At 37.7% G+C, this 19,405-nt stretch overlaps 1 protein-coding gene across 2 annotated transcripts; it reads right to left on the reverse strand.

The window, feature by feature from the left end:
* Nucleotides 1-1,114: 1,114 nt before the first annotated feature.
* On the reverse strand, nt 1,115-16,625 carry FRRS1 (ferric chelate reductase 1). Of its 2 annotated transcripts, none has more exons than XM_066325257.1 (17): nt 16,239-16,625; nt 15,370-15,518; nt 12,638-12,827; nt 12,275-12,411; nt 11,553-11,647; nt 10,757-10,904; nt 9,744-9,923; nt 8,809-8,907; nt 8,126-8,273; nt 7,485-7,601; nt 7,038-7,153; nt 6,672-6,758; nt 5,629-5,726; nt 5,397-5,455; nt 4,511-4,654; nt 3,368-3,429; nt 1,115-3,264 (listed from the first exon to the last, which is right to left on the reverse strand). In XM_066325257.1, exons 2-17 carry the CDS (start codon nt 15,415-15,417, stop codon nt 3,172-3,174), a joined length of 1,821 nt encoding a protein of 606 aa, XP_066181354.1. In that variant the 5' UTR covers nt 15,418-15,518; nt 16,239-16,625; the 3' UTR covers nt 1,115-3,171. The 2 variants fall into 2 exon arrangements, with proteins under 2 accessions (XP_066181354.1, XP_066181355.1); XM_066325258.1 differs by lacking the exon at nt 16,239-16,625 and adding an exon at nt 15,643-15,812.
* Between the last annotated feature and the right edge of the window lie 2,780 nt (nt 16,626-19,405).

Below are 19,405 nucleotides of genomic sequence, written 5' to 3' on the forward strand. Positions count from 1 at the left end.
ATAGATATCAAGCAAACACCCTTTCCAGAACATCATTCTGTATGAGCCAGCTTGAATTTAAAGATTGAGTTTCTTAATAAACCTTGAGAATTTTTCCAATTAGCTCATTTAGAAACACGTCCTATTTTGGAAAACCTTTACATGTCAACCCCTCACTGACAGTTAACAGAAAGCAAGCAAAACAGAAGTTATTTGAACAAGGGCGCCACACAGTGTTACACACTGATGGAAGACAAAGCAGGGAAGTCTCCCTAGCCTTCCTTGGGTAGAGGAAAAACCTGGCCATTATTACACAGAACTGGACATCTCCCGATCTTGTGATTTTTGACAAAACAGAAAAAAATGTAGCACTCAGTGTAATAAAGACAAATGAAATACACCTTCCCCTGGTTTGTGCTTCAGTCTGAAATGCCAACTAGCTAAAAATTACCTAAAGTAAAACAAAGCAGCTGTGAACTCCATCGCATTTGCATCAAGTAATTCTTGTTCAAAACACAGGCAAAGAATGTGATTTGTAGCTAAGCCAAGAGTGGATGATAAGTATTTGGAGGCTGCACCTAACAAGCAAAACAGTAAACTACTTGTAAGACTAATCACAAATTTCTACCTGTCATCTGTATCCTGCCAATATCAAACCAATCCACAGATTTTTTTCAAAGGAGTACACAAAAAACTTTGGAAGACACTGGAATACAAGAACATACTTCCCCTTACTAGTTATGCAGGAAAAGGGCAGGAGTAGTGGTGTGAACTGAAATTATTTAAAATTAGCAAGCCTTCCAAGCAATTAAGTTACAATACTGCACATAAGGGCTTCCATAAGAAACTAGACAATACTGCAAACAATAGGAAGAAAAAGTTATCCAGAGCAACTGAGAATTTTTCCAGTTTTGAAGTTGTATTAGATGTGGAACAAGGAATTTTTTTTCCTTCTTGAGGAAAAGAAACTGCTTTAAAAAGTGAAACTATTTTAACATTGAATTTCAAAATTACTTTCTCCAAGAAGGATTTACATAGCTTTCATTTATAAAACAACATCTACAAAACCCAGACAATCCATTTTTCTCCTAAACAAGCTTTTTCTAGTTTTCTTTTAACAGCATTTTCACATTACTACAAGGGACAAGAACTTTTATTGAGATATTTACAATCATGTTTTAAAACCCATGTTCATTGTCACATGTAAATGAAACAACCCTCAGTACAACTATTGTAATACAGAAAGAATCCAGCATTAACCTTCATTTAAAAAACCATCAATCATGCCTAGGTTGAGCGATTTTTCTTCTATTAACTCACAGTAGATGAAATAGTCCCACAAAACTTTAACAGTAGATGAATCTGAGATTCCCAGGCTTTTGAGACCAGAGTACTCTTAAAAGCCCCCACACCCACACAGTTGGTCCCATGCTTCATGTCCTTCAGCCTGGGTTGTAACTCATTTCTTTGTAGTCCTCCTTTCCCAATCTGCACATGACTTTTCTAAGGGAGATGATTCAACTTGAACTCACAGTCAGCTGCTGCTGACAAAGGGACTAATCCCAGCTCCATAAACATTCGTATGGCTAAATCAAATATCTAAGCAGCCAAAAAGATCACTTACTACAAACAAACATGTAGCTTCCTGAATATCACCTGTCCATGCAACAGGCTGCACTGTGGGCTTGGGAAGGTGGAAGAAGAGCCAGAACCAGACAGCTTCAGTAACTGCAAAGAACCACCACCTGACGCACACCTACAAGTATTTTAGAGCCGGCCATATTTGGAGAGATGTTGCTGTAAAAGTCTATACCAAGTCATGCCTCACTACTCTATCCAATACTCCAAGTATCTTAATTCTCAGCTGCTTTATAAGCCCTAGCTTAAAAATATATTTTGCATTGTTACAACTAAAAATCAGTACTTTCCAGTAAGAAAAATGATGATGTGTGGGAACAGGCTGTTTAGAGCCACATAACACAACTGCAAAACACTAACTATGCAGCATATTAAGGTTTCATTTCCAAAATGCCCTTTCAAGAGTATCCTTCCACACTCAGGCAAACCATGAGCCAAAAAAGTTAAACAATATAGCCTCTTTCTAGTGTTGGTACCTAGTTCATATATTAGGAGAAACCTGCTGACTAAAATTTGCCCTCCAATACTCTTGCAGAATAGAATTGTTATAGAATTCTTATCGTTTTGTCTTCTAGATCTACCAGCTCAAAGGGCTCTCACTTAACACTAAGAGAAGCTGCTTTTCCTGAAGTCTGCCTAGCTCCCAATTTACATTTTGCTCAGTCGCACAAATACAACTGCAGCATTCCAGAGCAAGTATTTTCACTCCCATTAAAGCATCAATTGGCATAAATCTATCTTATTCTCACAGTCAAGTAATTCAAGCAACCAAAGACAAATCCATAAACACAGCCAGGTTCTTCCTGGTTTGAGTTTAGGATAAGTTAGAATAAGTTTTAATGCAATTACATTGCAAACATGCTTTCTCTTTATGATTTAGAGGCACCAAGAGGGATGAGACAGAGCAGTATTTTGAATGAGGCAAATGGGGGTTTTACTAAAGGACCAAAATTCCTAAATTTCTATACTTCTTGTGTAAGTACACTGCTCTTAGAGCAGACAGTGCTTTTTGCATTTTACTTTTATCTATTTAGCACAACTTTTATTTGTGACAATTTTTCACCAAGTTTTATGGTTTGTTTGGTTGAGGGTTTCTTTATGCACAAGACTGTCAAGAGCAGGAAGCTGGCACACCACATATCATTAAAACACAGTAAGGTGGACATATTAATCTGGAACAGTCATATCTTACCAGCTCCCCCAATAATATCCACAAGGGGTTTAGGGAACTGACTATTAAGATAACATTTTCAGCACACCACCTCAATCTTCTCTTAACCTATAAGCTTCCATCAAGTTAACTAGTGCGCTTAAAAAACAGAATTCATTCCTTACTCAGGCAAAGGTTCCCATTAAAAGTCCCATCAGAAGACAGTAGTATTCCTCTCTAGATTTGAATTCTCATTCTCCCTTACACTGAGCATGACATGCATATGTTGCTATTCTTCAATTACATCTTCAGGGTCATGTTGAGAAACAAGTTGTAATAAAAAGTATTCCTTGAAGATTTTTCCACTGCACAGTATTTTGCCACAAAATTCTCAAATACTTATTTCATACTTGGTTGATTGCTATGAGGAAGGCAACAAGGAATACTATATTTCCACAGACATAGATGGTTAACACAATCTGTTTAAACAGACGACCCTGCAAGAAAAGGGGAAGAAAAGTCATTAAATAGTGAGTCTTTATTGGTTTAAACAAAGAATCATACCATTTCACAGTAGTTAGTTACCAAATTGTGACTCACCTCTGCTTCTGCAGATGTGAGTGACTGCAGTATCTGTACTCTGTCATCCTCTATCAATTCAGCTGTTCATGGGAAGAAAAACAGATGTCAAGTCTGCCCTTAAGAGGGAGGGGGTTTAATTTTTACACTGCAGAAGTCTTAATCCTGTGACTAAGTCTTACACAGCATCAAATCTTAAAAGGACTTGGAAGTCTCATTTGACATTTCATGACCTGCTACTATCACACTCACAGCACAAATGAAAAATTATTCTGGAGCTGACCTACAAAGAAGTAAACTCTGAACATTGAAGTAAAAAACATTTTGCTAGACTGAATAATCAAAACACCGAGCTTTAGGCTAACATACTTTCCTATTATATTTTAAGACAACTGGATTTCATTAAGAAGTATTTTCATTAGTCAACATAACACTCATTGTCCAAACATTTCAGGTTAACTTCCCTATTTCTAGGAAGTAATTACTGCAGTTAAATTTAAATTCACATCTTTTATAATCACTCCTCCACATGCTACCTTACACAGACTCTTAATTAATCACACTTCTTCAATTCGGCAGCTGTCTCATCTCAGCCTTAGACCCAAGGTCATTCATATGTGCAGTCACCTCCTCTCCATGACACCAGCCAGTGAAGATAATTTCTAATTAAGTTACTACCCATCTCTTCCCTAGACATACTGGACTCAGGATTTCACATTCTTCCCCCATTCAGTCAAAATGGCAAGCATTCAAAGCTTGCTCCTGCAATAACAGCAATTTATCAAGAGCTAAATGCAGATTGAATGTGCATGAATTAATCTGGATTTAACATACCCACCCGAGATCAAAATTATGCCAAAAAATAATAGTCTCAGAAAATATTTATGCATTTCAGCCTGTACATTTCAGTCCCCTATTAATGTGGTTTGAGAAATGAGAAGCTACTATTTTAAATGGCACAAACTCTAATCTTCTAGAACACTTTTGTCATGAAAATTGGTTTTATTCCATATTCATTTGTCTACAGAAGATAAGACACTATTACTTGAGTCACTCCCTTTCAGCTTCCAAGTTAGAGGCCAAAGAATACCTCCTGAAATTCAATCCACACTGGTTTTATGCTCAGCAAGCAAGGGGACAACAGGAGTTTTACTGAGTTTGTACCTTTACGAACAAGACAGTAGCTGTGGATTTCCAGAAGAACATCAGTACCAACATGCCAAGCTACAAAGCCAATCATTGCATAGGTGTCCCACGGGTCTGGCAGGTCAAGTGCTGGCAGATCCATTCCCAAGAACATAGTCACAACTATTCAGTAAACATAAGATAAAAAAAACAATAGTAATGTTGTGTCAATGTGCTTTAAAAATGCTCTCAATGCTTTTGTAAATAGATTTCCCACGAATTACCTAAAACTGCTTGAGGAATAAGGTTGAAGGGGTTCATACAGCTGAAAGTTGTTGAGGGCCTTTTGGAGTGGGATAGGGGGTTGTTTGGGTGGGGCTCTTTTTGGGTTTTTTGGTAGTGTGAGGGCCTACCAGGAAGACAGGAAGAAAGGAAAAGGCCAAGATGGTTTTCAACTGCTTAGTGCCCTATCACATTCCAGCCACACAAACCAATAAGACCACTCACCACAATATCAGTGCTCAAGATTCCTGTGGAAGCTTGCCTCTATTACTAGTATTAAACCCAGCTTCTGCATCTATAAGTGAAATTCCTGTCTCCCATTCAACAACATTGAACTATGCTACAGTAAGAACACTATTTTCATATCTTCCAAGGCAAAAAAGAAATTATGAAGACGAGGGCAGGTCCTCATTACAGAGAAATTTCACATTTGTCAGTAATTCCTTTGGTTTTAAAGTCACTTTTTCTCTAAGTTATATCAAATGGCCCCTTAAAACTCACAAAAAGATGGCCAAGAAAAGATCTTCAGACTGGGTGTCTGGACTGGATGTCTATAGATGTTTTAGAAGAACAACAGCCCAGATGAAGGACAACACTCCTTTAAATCAGTTAAATGGGAGTTACAGCGATCACTTCTACTCACCAGCTAATATTCTAGCTGTTGTACCAGTACTCCAGTGAAACCAGTTGAACAATTCCCTCCTACAAAACAATAAAACATGTTTTATTGATTACATAGTTGAGGGAAGGGGGGCAGAAATCAAAGAACATTTTTGCCTACTTTCATGCTGTAAAAATTATCCATTGTAAAAAGAATGTTTAAGAAAACAGTCACATTGAATTCCTGTGGCTGTAGTTTAATGAGTCAGTTGTACCTCGGTGCATGACGAGATGGTCTGAAACCTGCCATAAGTGGTTGAAAGATTGTCAAAGCCATCACAGCACAGCCAAGATAAGGATGAAAACCTGCTTGCTAAACAGAGGACATTTTTCTTAAATATAATATCTACATAAGCAGACAGAAAAGACACCAAAAATTTGCAAGCCTTATTCTTGTATTAGTAAGTTACAGTGGAGCAGCACTGGCAGAGGCAATAGGACACAATAGGCTGCCCTGCAGCCAGATGGAGATTGTTTGCCTCAGGACCAGACACTTGTGTGTCTGCTCAGGGTTTGTCCAACCTTTTGGCTTTATTGAGAAATTCTAACAGCTGAAGAGCAGACTCATATGAATATATGGCTTCTATATGAATATAGAAGCCATAGTCTAAGCTCTCCAGCCTCAAACCTGTGTCTTCAGGATAGGCCTGTTTTATAACTCATCCCAGCACTGGTTTTCTCTCTCACCCTAAACCATTTTATTCAATTTCCCTAGTTCACACATGTGACCATATTCTTCCACCTTGAATGCAGATACTCTCTAGACTTTCCAACTTTTGATGTCTCCTTGCATCAAATAAAATACAGGTGACAGCAACAGGTATACAATCTGTGTCTAGCTACTGCTCCAGACTAAGGTTATCACTGCACACAATTATGTCTAAGTTAACAAAAACACTAACTCCCAGCAGATTTACCCTGCTAATGTCAGTCATTGCACCCTTACTCCCATCCCAAATTCATATTCTCTAAAGAAACAGTAAGACCAAAATAACACACAAAAATCCTATAAGCAAGGAATTTATTTAGGAGAAAGAGGAAAAAAAGGAACACACCAAAAGTTTTCAGCTGTAGTTTAAAAGAGACAACAGTCCTCTAGTGTGTTGCTAGGATTTGAAATCAGCCTACTTAAGAACAGCTTTCACAGAAATTTGCTTAGAAATACTCATAACATATTAGTTGTCAGTGGACTTCCTCATTCATTTAGTCCCACCTTTACCTTTGAGTTAACAAGCAAGACAAAAAAGTACACACTTACCTGGCTCCAACCTCCTCGGTATACAAAAGGCAACACAAAAGAGATGCTTGTGAGCATGACTGTGGTCAACATAAGCATACGATGCACCTAGAAAAGTTAAATTTGCTTTTAGAAACTCTATAGCTTTCTTAACACATCATTAAAAGACATTAATAGGCCTACAGTTAAAAGATATTCTTAATCCCCACTTTAGACTTTACCAGTAAAGTAGGTGAACTTCTGATTTTAAATTGTTGGACTTCATAAGATTAAAGAAAGATGTAAATCATACTATGTTTAGTGTATTGTTTGGATCTAGTAGGTTTATACTTCTGCTTGCAATAATGCTACAAAATACAGTGGGAGATATGAGGAGATTTTGCCCACCTGAAACCACAACTCCTTTCCAAGGAGGAATGAACGAGACCAGACAGGTTTGAAGAATCGTGCAACAATAACACCAATACTAACTGTGGTAATCCAAGCAACAAACATTAGTGCTCCTGTAAATAGAAAAATGGTTTCTCATTTCAAATAGAACTAAACCAAAAATGCAACTACAACTTGAAATAGAGAGAAAAACAAGTCCCAGTTATAAATTTAAAGGAAAAGGCAAGAGAGAGTTCATTTTCCTGGGCAAAAAAAAATCTTTCAACACTGTTCTTGAAATGAAAAATTAGTAACTTCACTCTGCTAACTGAATATCAGATCTTGCTAGCCAACAAGATATACAATGTAAATGCCAGAAAGACAAGAGGGAATACCAACTCTGCAACAACCCTCCAGTCTTAGCGAGTCTAGAGCTGGAAGACAAAGCTAGAAACTGCAGCTTACCATGAGCCTTGATAAGCCGTGGGGCCCGGGAACCTCCAATATCCTGAGGAAGGCCGGTGATGTTGTATAGTCCATCGGTGACCAGCGGCTGACGACGATGTTTGTATAGGAGTCCACCTGAGCAGTGACAAAGCCATTTATTTCTTTCTAATGAAAGCCACAGCACTTGTAAGCCCATTCTTCATTCAAGAATTCAAGCCCTGTTGTGACCACTGTGCATAATCACACAAGCTAACACCCAATATGGTGAGAACCTAACATCATCTAAGCTACCCTGCACACTTCATGTACAAAATACAACTCACTCAGCTACAGGAAATACCTTTTTTCTCCACTACATACACAAAACATGAAGAATAATTCCCTTTGATTCTAGCCTCCATTTAGAAAAAAAAGATGTGGCCAGCTGTCAAGAAGCTATCAGTTCCTAGCATGAAGTGAGCATACAACACATATGAGTAAATTTGCAATAACTTCCACAAGCAAATACGTGATTTAGAGAAGCAGTAAAGGTGACTGAATTAAAAGCCTCAAACTTGAAAACCTTAGTTCAGATACCAATTCTCATCTAAGCCATATCTAACAGAAGGGTTACTAACTCATTTAGCGCTATTAAAAGAAAAGCAACCAGTCAAGTTTACCTTCACTAGCTTCCCCATCTACCAGAAAGATGTAGTAACTGTTATCCAGATTAAATCTCCCTTTATAAGCAGGGAGACGAATATGCCTTCTGAAAGAACATTGAAGAAGGCCATCTGCAAGCCTCCATGCCACATCTTCAAGAGCATTCTGTAAAACAGGAGATATTTAATACCCAGTGCTTTCAGATTGGCAGAGTAATTGGCTTAAAAGTGATCCTGCAAAAGACAGGAGTGTAACTTGCGTACTTAAAAAAAAAAAAAAGTGAATGACCCAGGGAAGAGGGATCACTTGTAAATTGGCATGCAAAAGGTATGTCAGTAAGTCAATGTAGTAACTTATGGTTTGAACTTATTATCACTAATTTTTGCAGCCCATAAAAGCCCAATGTTTAACCCAGGACATACCAGTTACAGTTGCAGTTCTAGCAAAGGGACAGACTAATAATAAGTACAAAGTTTCTAAGTAGACTAAGTTCCTATCATTTGACTATCTTTACAAATTAAATTTAGACTTCTAAAGTTAACCTTCACTAGGAAGTAAGAGCCCAGCCAATAACACCTCTACAGAATTATGGATCCACCTCAGTATTCACACCTGCTGTGCAAAACAAAAGCACAAAGCAGCAGCATGCCTTACTTCAAAGCTACATCTGTGGAAGTGTCTGAGTTGTTTTAAAACATACCACTGAATCCAAGAGAGGATAACTTCGCTTCTTCAGACAGGCAGTGCTCACATGAACATGATGATCCTCATTAATACACAGATAAGCATCATCACCACCCTGCAGAGTTGAAAAGAGAAATATCTATAGCCCAATACAAAACACTACTGGCAGTCTCCAAAAGGTCTTTGATTTAATATAGCCAGCAAGACCTGAAGATTTCTGTAGTTATCAAGCTGTTATTTCCCACTTTTCAAAGACACACTCAGTCAAAGAGATGACACACAGAAACACACATTATGATTCACACTCTCCTCTTGGAGTAACAACCACATTATCAGAAGTTTCTTGACTTATTCAGAATTTACTAAATTTACTAGACAAGACGGATGCTGGAACTATTTAAAAATCCACTTCAGTTACAAGGTTTTTTCCTCCACAGCTGTAAAAAGTGTTGTTGAGAACCAAGTGTTCCTGCACTAAGGATTATGAATATAAATAGCATCTACTTTGTGCAACAAGTAGCTTATAGATTATGCATTTGTCAACAGCATCATCCCTTCAGTTAACGTAAGTTAGAAAGTAGTATCTTTAAACATTTTTAAGACTGTATAGGAGTAACATTCAAGGATCAAATGCAAATGGTTTTCAGAATAACAACTCAGCTTCTGAGGGGTAAGATTTTTTTTGGATGGGTAAGTAAAGATTGATTTAACCAGGAATTTCAGTCTGACAGGCTGAATTCTGCCACAAGAGATATCCATAGGCAAATCCTACTGCAGTTGTTCAGTCCTGAGCTAAAAGTGAATACCCACCTTTAAGAAACAACCTGTGTTTTAGCACTATGGGAAAGTCACATGTTGTGTGACATCTGGCAGTATTTCCATTTTCCATACACATTTCCATTCCAACTTTAGTAACATCACAAAAGCAACTACAGAAAACAAAACACTCACCATCCACTGGTCATGAGAAAATGCAAATGCTAAATATCCTTCACTTGGACCACTCATTTCAATAAAAACTGAACTCTCCTCTTGTTGGAAGGATAGAAAAAAACAGGAAGCACTTCCAGGATCACAGTTTGTAGGGTTCCTAATGCAGAACTTTGTAATTCCACAACTTGATGCACTAAACTAAACAATTAAGCAAACAAACAAATGGTGAACAATGAGAGTTTTCAGTCTGTTCCTACTTTCTACCCATGGTAGGAAAAAAACATACACAGAACAACATTATCCATGTCTATAAGCCAATCTCTTAAACCATGTCTACAATTACCCCAGGACTACTAAGTAAAATGATGGTAAATTCCAAGCTAAATTTGAGTTGAATTCTCACTTTAAAGACATTAAAATAGAATAAGTTTGAAAAGTCAATAAGAACTTCAGAAAAAAACTTCCTCTGGTTTAATATTTGGAGAGGTAGTATCAGCTGTAAGATGAGAAAGAAAAGAAAGGTACTACAGCTTCATGCTTGCTTTTTAAAGTTGAAAATTCCACTGATACACACTGAGAAAATACATCGATTATATGTCACAGTTATCCTGGATCAAATAGCAATGCTTGCTCAATCCATTCAAAACTCAGTAACCGAAGTCAGTACCACAGATGAATTCAGAGAAGAAAGCTTCTGAGACTGGAGTGGCTAAATAGGAAGAGATGAGTCAAGAGTAGATTAAGTCTTTTCCCCTCTCTCATGACAAGTGAGAGATGCACAGTATTTTCTGATCATGAATTTCTAGATGTTCTGTTAATCTTCTGACCTGTGTGCAGCATGAGAGCATTTGACCTTGTAAAGTTCAGGCAATTCATCTAAGGGTACCTGTCATGTTCTTAGCCTTAGATATCACAGTTATTCATCCATCATCTTCTCCTTTTCTCTTAATAAGCTGTATCCATGCCATCTCATTAAATTCCATTCATCACAAGCATTAAAGATACCCTGATTTAGCTTTATCATTACTTACCGGCTTTGATATGTAGGAAACTGGGTGTGAAGTTGACATAGCCTCTGATGTTGTATACAAAGATGGTGTTGGGGACACATCAGGCTGAGAAACAATGGGACCCGGAATTTTTACCCAGAAAATCCTGTATTTCTTCACAACTGTGGCTCTTAAAACACAAAACACACAGAGTCATTACTGTGTACATTTATAATTGGCTGCTACTTTAAAAAGGAAAGAAAAAGGCAAACAATCTATAGTTCACACAAATAACTTGTAAACCCCTCATCTTTACAGAGACCTCTACTATTTTAGGGATTGAAGTAGGAAAATATCTTAAATCTCAGTAGAAAAAGAATTTTAAAACACAATACCACATGCTGCAGTGGGTATAAGAAACATTCATGCCTATGACATAGATTACAACTTCAGAGAAGGATTGCATTGCTTTTATCCTGTAGTTCATAAAAAGCTAGTGAGGTACAGAAAAGAAAAAGGTTCTTAACAGTGTGTATTTCAGGTATTAGAAGTGAGATGGTAGCTAGAAAGACTAAAGAAACCAGTCTCCAAATCCTCTTATGTTCTCCCTGAGGGGAAAAATAAAAAAAAGAAAAAGAAAAAAAAACAACTTTCAAGTTCTTCCAATAAAACAAATGTCTGCATTAACACAGACTCTGCAGCAAGTATGGGATGTTGACTTTTGAGGGCATTGGAGCCAAGGGCTTTTCAGTTGCTGATCAATACTTGACACAGACAGTGGTACAGGTTTATGTTGTCTGCATTTTAATAAATTAGAATTGATACTAGGTTTACTTACAGAAACTGTACATGTTTTGGAGCATCTCCAGGAGCAACCCAATAAACTTTTATGTCTTGCTTTTTCACTTTACTTGTGTGACTCACAGCTGAATTCTGAGAACACACACATATCAAGAGTTACACAGTGGATACGTATTTTGTTATTTAAACACAGTCAGCAGAGGCTGCAGCTAAATCCTACAGAGACACTGCACAACCTCAGTGTTACTGGCCTTTTCCCAGTCAGTCATGATCTGCTCAGGTAAGCACTGCAACTTACTCATACTAACAGTCTTCAAGACTAAAAGGAATGACTTTCAATCCAGAAGACTCCAGCAATGAGGTAGAGGTCCCTACAGCATTTATGCAGAAATAGTGAGGTTTTCTTAGTAAGGAAATGCTCTACTTCTTGACAATTAGACAATGAAGAGACAGTACAATGGCTCCTCCTCCTAATATTAGGAGTACACTATGTCCGTTGTGTAAAAGTAAAACTTAGATTGCAAATATTGCATCTTTCTGCAGCAGTCAACAGCCTTCTGTCACCAGGATAGTTTTAACAGCTCAGAAGAATAGTCCAGAGCTGCAGTGAATCATGCCTCTATACTCCAAGTTGGACCAAATTCCCCAGAGACTCACTGAACTTTAATAAGATGGCATGGATTAGCTCTGTCCTAGTCCAGACATATTCTGGTACAAGCCCCTCAGTACCAATGAAGCACTTTAAGGCATGGCCTGTACCTTGGTACGCCCACATGTCAGCAGCTGGGAACGCCTCCGGTCAGCTAACACAAAAGAACCAACTGCAGGGCGATCCAGGTGCTCTGCATCCCGGGCTTGGATGAAAAAGCCTTCAAAATCTGGTCCAGACAGATGCACTAAAGCAAGAAGAAAAATAAGAGTTTAACTCTACTCCAGAAGAAGAATGAAGTATTTCAGCAATGACTACCAGATGCTCATTTTATAAATACTGAATGATGGTTAATGGATTACCCAAACAATACACAACTTCTTAGATAAATCCAGTATAGAAAACTGAGGAAAGATATACCACAATACAAAGAAACAATAAATTAAACCCTTCAGCTGTAACTAGCACAATACCTTCTATGGTGTCCCCTGGTTTAAATTCAGTCCCATTCACTGTAATGGTGTGCTCAGGTGACAGCTGAGGAGAGCTACCATGACACGGTACCATGCTAGTACAGGCTTCTCTTACTCTTCCATTTGGATAGCCAACCACGGATGCATAGAGGCAAACAAATATCCAAACAGCAAAACCAGGCACCTCCATCTGTATAAAATAAAATTTACAGGCAATAAACACAATAAATATTTATATTACAGGACACCACTCCTCTTTAGAAATCAGTTGAATGGTGGAATACAAAACCATGTTTAAAAAAGCATTCATGAGAAGACACCACTTCCAGCTGCTGAATAAGTTCTGCTTCTGATAATTGCCAGACATTTTTAGAATGTTCAGATACCATATTTCAGGCCATCTACAGGTTGTCAGTGGATCCCTGCATCCACTGGGTGGATTATTTCCCTTCATGCATTATCCCCTTCATACACTTTTAAAATATTTTTTTTCCAGTCCCTCTCGTGTTCTCTCAAAAAAAAAAAAAAAAAAAAAAAAAAAAAAAAAAAATTAAGTTCCTTAAACATCCGCACGGACATGGATCTTAAAACATGCTTCATAGATATATAAAGGTTGATGGTATTGAGGAACTACGCAGCTAGTATCAAGCCCACTTTTACTAATCATAGCTTCAAATTTTGCATCATTACATTCTGCCTTTTGTTTCCACAACCCGTGTCTATTTCTTCCCATATGACAAATAATTCCTCAATAGCAAATTCTTCTTTCTGCAGGGAAGTTAGAGTTGCTAAATGTCAGAAATACATTTTATGCATATAAGAGTGAGAATTTGGTATGAAGATTTAGACAAAGAAATATGTATGCTTGTTGCAGACAAGCACAAGTCTTCTCCTTTGAGCTCTTCCTTTTGGATACTGGACCTCTACACAATTAGTCAAATGGATTGCTTATCACATTCTTGTCAAGGGAACAGCATGCATGAAAGACAAGGGATAGTAGGACCCCAGATCCTAAAACAGTTATATGAACCCCTAACCTCAGCTTTCATCATACAGTGTTTTGCCCTGCCACCAATACTGTTTTAGATAAAAGCTGTGGCAATTGTTTTGCTGTTCAGCAGCATGCAGGGCTTACAGCTATACTGTGGTTTACAGAACACCTCAGCCAACAAAACAAAGTGTTTCCACATCCAAAAGGCCAGCAGAACAGAGAAAGTTCCTTTCAATCCTTAGGCACAAGAAGTGTTATCAGCTCTGGTGGAACACAGACCCGCCAAGGTGGTCTGCCTTCTGGCAGGGCCGTGCCTATTTTGCAGCAAGTGATAAGAAGTACCATGTTTTGAAGTTCCCTGACAGCATGGATGGACAGGAAGATAAACACACAGAGCCATTTCAGACTAAACTCTTGACACCTAAAAGCAGTCAAAGGAAGACAAGCCACATCATTAGTCTTATATAATAGGAGCCATCAACATGAACTCTTCCAAAGTTCTCATACGTGGAAATCCACAATTTCTAAGTCAATGCTATATTTTTACTTCAACATGTGGGCTCCCCAGCAACTTACACCACTAAAGAGAAGAAAATCAGAGGTAAGAGTGTGTTGAATAGTTAGGTTTCAAGAACTAGAAAAATAAAAACCCAACACTCAACTCCTCCTAAATATTCTAGAAAACATGATCATTATCTTTAAATTTAAAGTATTTCCTTCTAGTTGCAACACTTCTCCAAAGTGTCAAAAGTCTACATCTAATTGATTTTATACATAAGTTAAAGATAGCTATAGAAAGCTAAAGACTAAGATTCAGTACAATTATATGTACCAGGGAAATTTTCAAGACAAGAAGAGATAAGTCTGCATATCACAGCCAAGAAAAAGAGTAGGGTAGTATTTTGCTTTAAGTAGCAGAGGACATGGTGGGAATGTAAAACGAAACAAGAAATATTCTTATCAGATTCAACTGACTCAAAAGCTGGCAGAAGAAAAAGATTAAATAGAGATTAATAGAATTTTAAAGAGACCAAAATCTGAAAAAGATTTAGATAAACAGAGAGCAGTAAGTTACTTCTTTCTGTGTTGAAAACAACTCTTAAAATCCCTCCAGGTATCAACAGCTAAGAAAGCCCTGGTAGTCTAATAGCTCAGGAGCACAATGCTCACACTCCAACTCAGGATCTCTTCACTGAACTTCTATTTTTTGAGCTGTTTCATTAGTTGCACAATGTGAAATCTTAAAATAAATTCAGAGAGGAAAGGGAGATGAGACAACAGGCAAGGGAAGCATATCTTCAGCTCAAAGGTACAAAAACTACCACTAACAGAAATTTCTCCTGAGCACCTTCAGACAAGAGGGCATACAGAAAAGAAAAAAGCCAAGGGGAGTAACCTATATTAATAAGGGGTTTATGACACATTCCTTTAGAAATAAACCCCTACAAAAGCAAATCAGAAAGTCTTGTTACCCAAGAGCCATCCTTCCTCTGAATTCATAAAAAGAGCCTGGGTTGGCCTCTTATGCTTTGTTAAAGGTGGTCTTATCATGACAGCTGGATTGAACAAGGACAGAAAACATATCCATGATAATTCATTACTTTTAAAATACAAACACACACACCCCCCCACGCACACAAAACATACATACCTCAGCATCTAGTTCTTTCTAGGAAACAGAATTTCAAGGGCATATGTGTTTCAAAATTATATTTTGTAACAGTTTGAGTTTAGTACTTACCTTACAGCCAGTCCTGTTACAATGACACAGACTGAGTAAAATTGCCATTGGCTCTCTACTTGCAGTAAAAAAACTTGTATTACTTTGCAATCTCTTCTATTTGGTTTGCATCTAACTGATTAACCTTTTCTGTATCCAAGGAAGCTTGTCTGAAAAATGAAACAGTACACACATAAAGAAAGGTTTATAAGAACATCTTTACTTGAGAAATGTATCTTATACAGCTTCCCCACATTTCAGCTGAAATGCATGATGCTGTAATGAATCACTGACCCTGCAGCTTCCTTTGCTTTGTTAGACACTTCCCCAGACCTCAAAGACCTTCACACTAAGTAATTACTTAATTATCTTCTAGAGCAGTTATCTTCTGGTTGCAGGAACCTACAACCAACTTTTGATATTTTTTTCTGCAAGTTAACACAAATTTGCAGCATGATTTTAAAGTTCACTATGCATTTACTCCCTATCAAATAGACGTTTTATTTTAGAAGAAGAAACAATTTTAAAAATATTGTAACTTTGTCTTTTTTCCATATATCTCGCCCAGAATGAGCTGGAGGCAAGAATTTTGCCCTGTTCACTTGTTTGCTTTAATGACTTAACTTGGGCAGCTGCTCTGCATAGAATCTTCAAGGCCCCAAACTTGCAAACTTTCATGTATAGAAAGAACCCAAAAAAGACTTGGTTTGTTACCCCAACAAGTAACTTCAACTACAGCATGAACACATTTACAGTCACAGTGATCACAGAGCCACCTCCTATGCACGTTAACAAGAAACAAAAGAAAAAATTAACATTCACATAACAAGAAACTAAAAAGATACCAGAGGAACATGGCATGGCTTCCAGATAAAATAATGATAGCTTACCTATACTCATTAAGACACACAGGTTTAGGAGTTTTCTCTAAAGCAATTCAGAAATCTTGCACGGAAGGCAGCAGCTACGAGGTGCTTTAAAACACCACCAGATTTTACTTTGCTTCATACATGCTGCAGGTATTCTATTAAGCAAATACACCTTCCATAAAGCTTGCAGTATTCACTTTGAGCACTCACTAGCATCAGTTTAACTAAAGCACTACTAAAGGCTAGAGCAGCTCCTCAGCCCCGCACGCCCTTACTCCAGGGAGCCTCACTCTCCTCTCCGGCACCGCTGCGGCAGAAAAAGGAGAGGGGAGAGGACACGACTGGGCCAAACCCCTGAATCTGCTCCAGCCTCCCCCGCGGCCGCGGCGCTTTTCAGGCTTTTCGGGGAGGTGCCCGGCCCGGGCGGGGCGGGGAGCGGAGCCGCCAACAGGGCGCTGCCCACGGCCCGTGCGCCCGCCCCAGGGGCTGCCCGCCGGCAACACACAGAACCGGGGCGCTGGGAGGTGTTAGGGCACCTCATTTCCTTGAAGCCTCCCAACGCTGGAGGTCTGGATGGTCGTCCTGGGTTAACTACTAGAGTTTTACTGAGAAATTGGCCTTGCCAAAGCTTGCAGAGCTCATTAGCGGTGCAATTCGTGGGCCGAAAGGCGGTCATATACACAGGCTTGCAAAATCAGGCCTTTCTTATCAAGAAAGCAAATACATACTGGCTGTAACTGGGGCTTTGCTGGCAGAAACTGCATTTGCTTACACAGGCTTCTCTGACTTCTGTATTTTTTAAATCCAAGTTTAAAAACTAAAAAATCCAATGTGAATTTTGCCCTACCACAGTATAGAAATATTGTGTTGTGTTAAAAAAATCCTTTACTGGAGAACTCTAGTGATTCAGTTGCTTACTAGTAGTTCTGAGCAGCTCTAGAGATCTTAATACTAGTAATTCAGTAATATTTTCTAAAAAAACTATCTACTAAAATACAACAGACTAGGAGATGCTTTGTTAGTGTTCACTCTTTTCTCAGTTTCTATAAAAGCAGCATTAACCTTTAGAGGTACTCTGTGATAACATATTAGAAATACATTTAATGTGAAAAACAATAAGAGTTTACTTCACCTAATAAGAAAAATTATTTGGCTGTTACACTTGCATTATCTTGCTCATAGGAGTCACTGGGAAGCTGAGGTGCAAATCTTCACTCAGTGCTCAATAACTGAAGAAACATAATGAATAAGCAATAGCTTGAATTGAAATATGGCTATTTCCCCCTAGCCATTATTTACAATATTTAGGTTCATAACTTTCATAGAGTATAGTGGAACTAATATACACATATTTTAACACATTATTTTAGGGTTTTTGGCTCATTGACAGAATGGGGTACATATATCTGAAACATTACGTTATATATAAGTATATATGGAAGTAATTTCCTCATTAAGACCCACAAGGAGAGATGAAAACACAAGCTACAATTCTGTTGGAAATGGTAATGAGAGTTTAAGAAGAAAAAATAATTTTTCTTTGAAAAGTAAAGAGGGTAAGGGAGGAAATACTGTTTTGCTTATCATTGTATAGCTTCTCTTATTTCAAAAGATGTTAGCTATTGCTAAAGAGCTGTAAAGCAAGAAAACCAAGAAAACACGAAGAGAACCAGAGAGAAGAAAAACCAACTCTGTAACTACTGAGTACAAGTCCCCATACTACTGCACAGGTATCATCAATCTGTCTGGAAGGGCTCCTTTCAAGCATATTAGTCTCCTTTAAAAATAATAAAATCAACAGTTCTGCAGCCTTAATGAAAATGTTTCTATGAAAGGGCACTGCATGCTAATTTGTTAAGTATCATATCCAGTATAAAGTATATAGAATGTATTAGGGTGTATGAACTATAAAAAATCCACAGCTACAACTTCTTTGTAACTGTAACTGTTTCTACTATGTTCATAACAATTCTGTATTTATTACAAAGCAGAGGTTCTAGCTTAACCAAATGAGATAGAGACAGAGAGGGCTTGGGGGTGGGATTGAATCTTCCTGCAAGGCTGAAGAGAGATAAAGCTGTGTAACCTACTATTGACTTGTGTCAGAGGATGAGGACGTCAAGTGGCAAACGAATGACACAACATCTAACATGAAAAGAAGCTGATGAGGTTTTTTTGCATGGTTTATTATAGGCACTTAAAGCAGCAAGTGAAAGCTGTAATTTTGAAAGCAACAGGAATTTTGTAGAGGAGACTTCATTCCAAATACATAAAGGGGAATTTCTCTTGCTTAAGAACCGAGAAAGCAATTAAGTAAATATATATAATTTTGGAAATTAACTATTGTGCAGTCCAAGGTTTATACTGATAACTATTCTATTTTTTAAGCCCAAAGCTATATGGAGAACAATAAGCCATTGAAGAGAATCCATGTTACTATGTGATTCCTTCTAATCAACTTTCCACTTAGGTATTAAGCTAACTATTCAGCAAAACTGTGACATTTTAGGTCAGACCTTGTGTTGGGAAAGATGCTCAAGTTTCATATATGTGCATTGAGCTCTATGTTACTGGCAAGGTTATTACCATAAAACATCACTGGATCTCAAATCCAGTGAGTGCTAAAAGGCTGCATCCCTACCAGACTGTTTTGATTATGGATAACAGGATCAAAGAAATTTTTGTTACTAGTGTTACCTATTTTGAAATACTGAAATCTGTTTGAAAAAGTGCATTTGGATTTGGCTAAATACATTCTGGATACCAGGCTTTCTGTGAAGATACCAGTCCTGGCATAAATATTTACTCACCTCTCTCTTGCATAAACTACACACATGAGACTATGCATTTCAAGATTTTTCAAGCTTTCAGCTTATTTTCTTAGTCAAAGATGTATTAGGGAATTAACAACAATTTTTTTTTATCTTAAGAGATGAAGAATTCTTCCTACCAAGCCAATTTGTATATTGTGTCACAAATAGAGGGGAATGTTGAGTCATTGAAACAATCCTTACCATCTAAAAGGAAATAAATGATGATAAAGTCAGATGTAGGATGAGATATTTTTCTCCATAATTAATAATTTCTTTTCCCTTGAGTTTTGTCACTGTTTCATACTTACGTGTTTTACCAAATTTCTGTCAATTTATAAACTAGATTAAAGTTTGTAATGTTCAGAAATTTCATAC

Source organism: Sylvia atricapilla, chromosome 9 (assembly GCF_009819655.1).
Source record: "Sylvia atricapilla isolate bSylAtr1 chromosome 9, bSylAtr1.pri, whole genome shotgun sequence".
Taxonomy (NCBI): Eukaryota; Metazoa; Chordata; class Aves; order Passeriformes; family Sylviidae; genus Sylvia; species Sylvia atricapilla.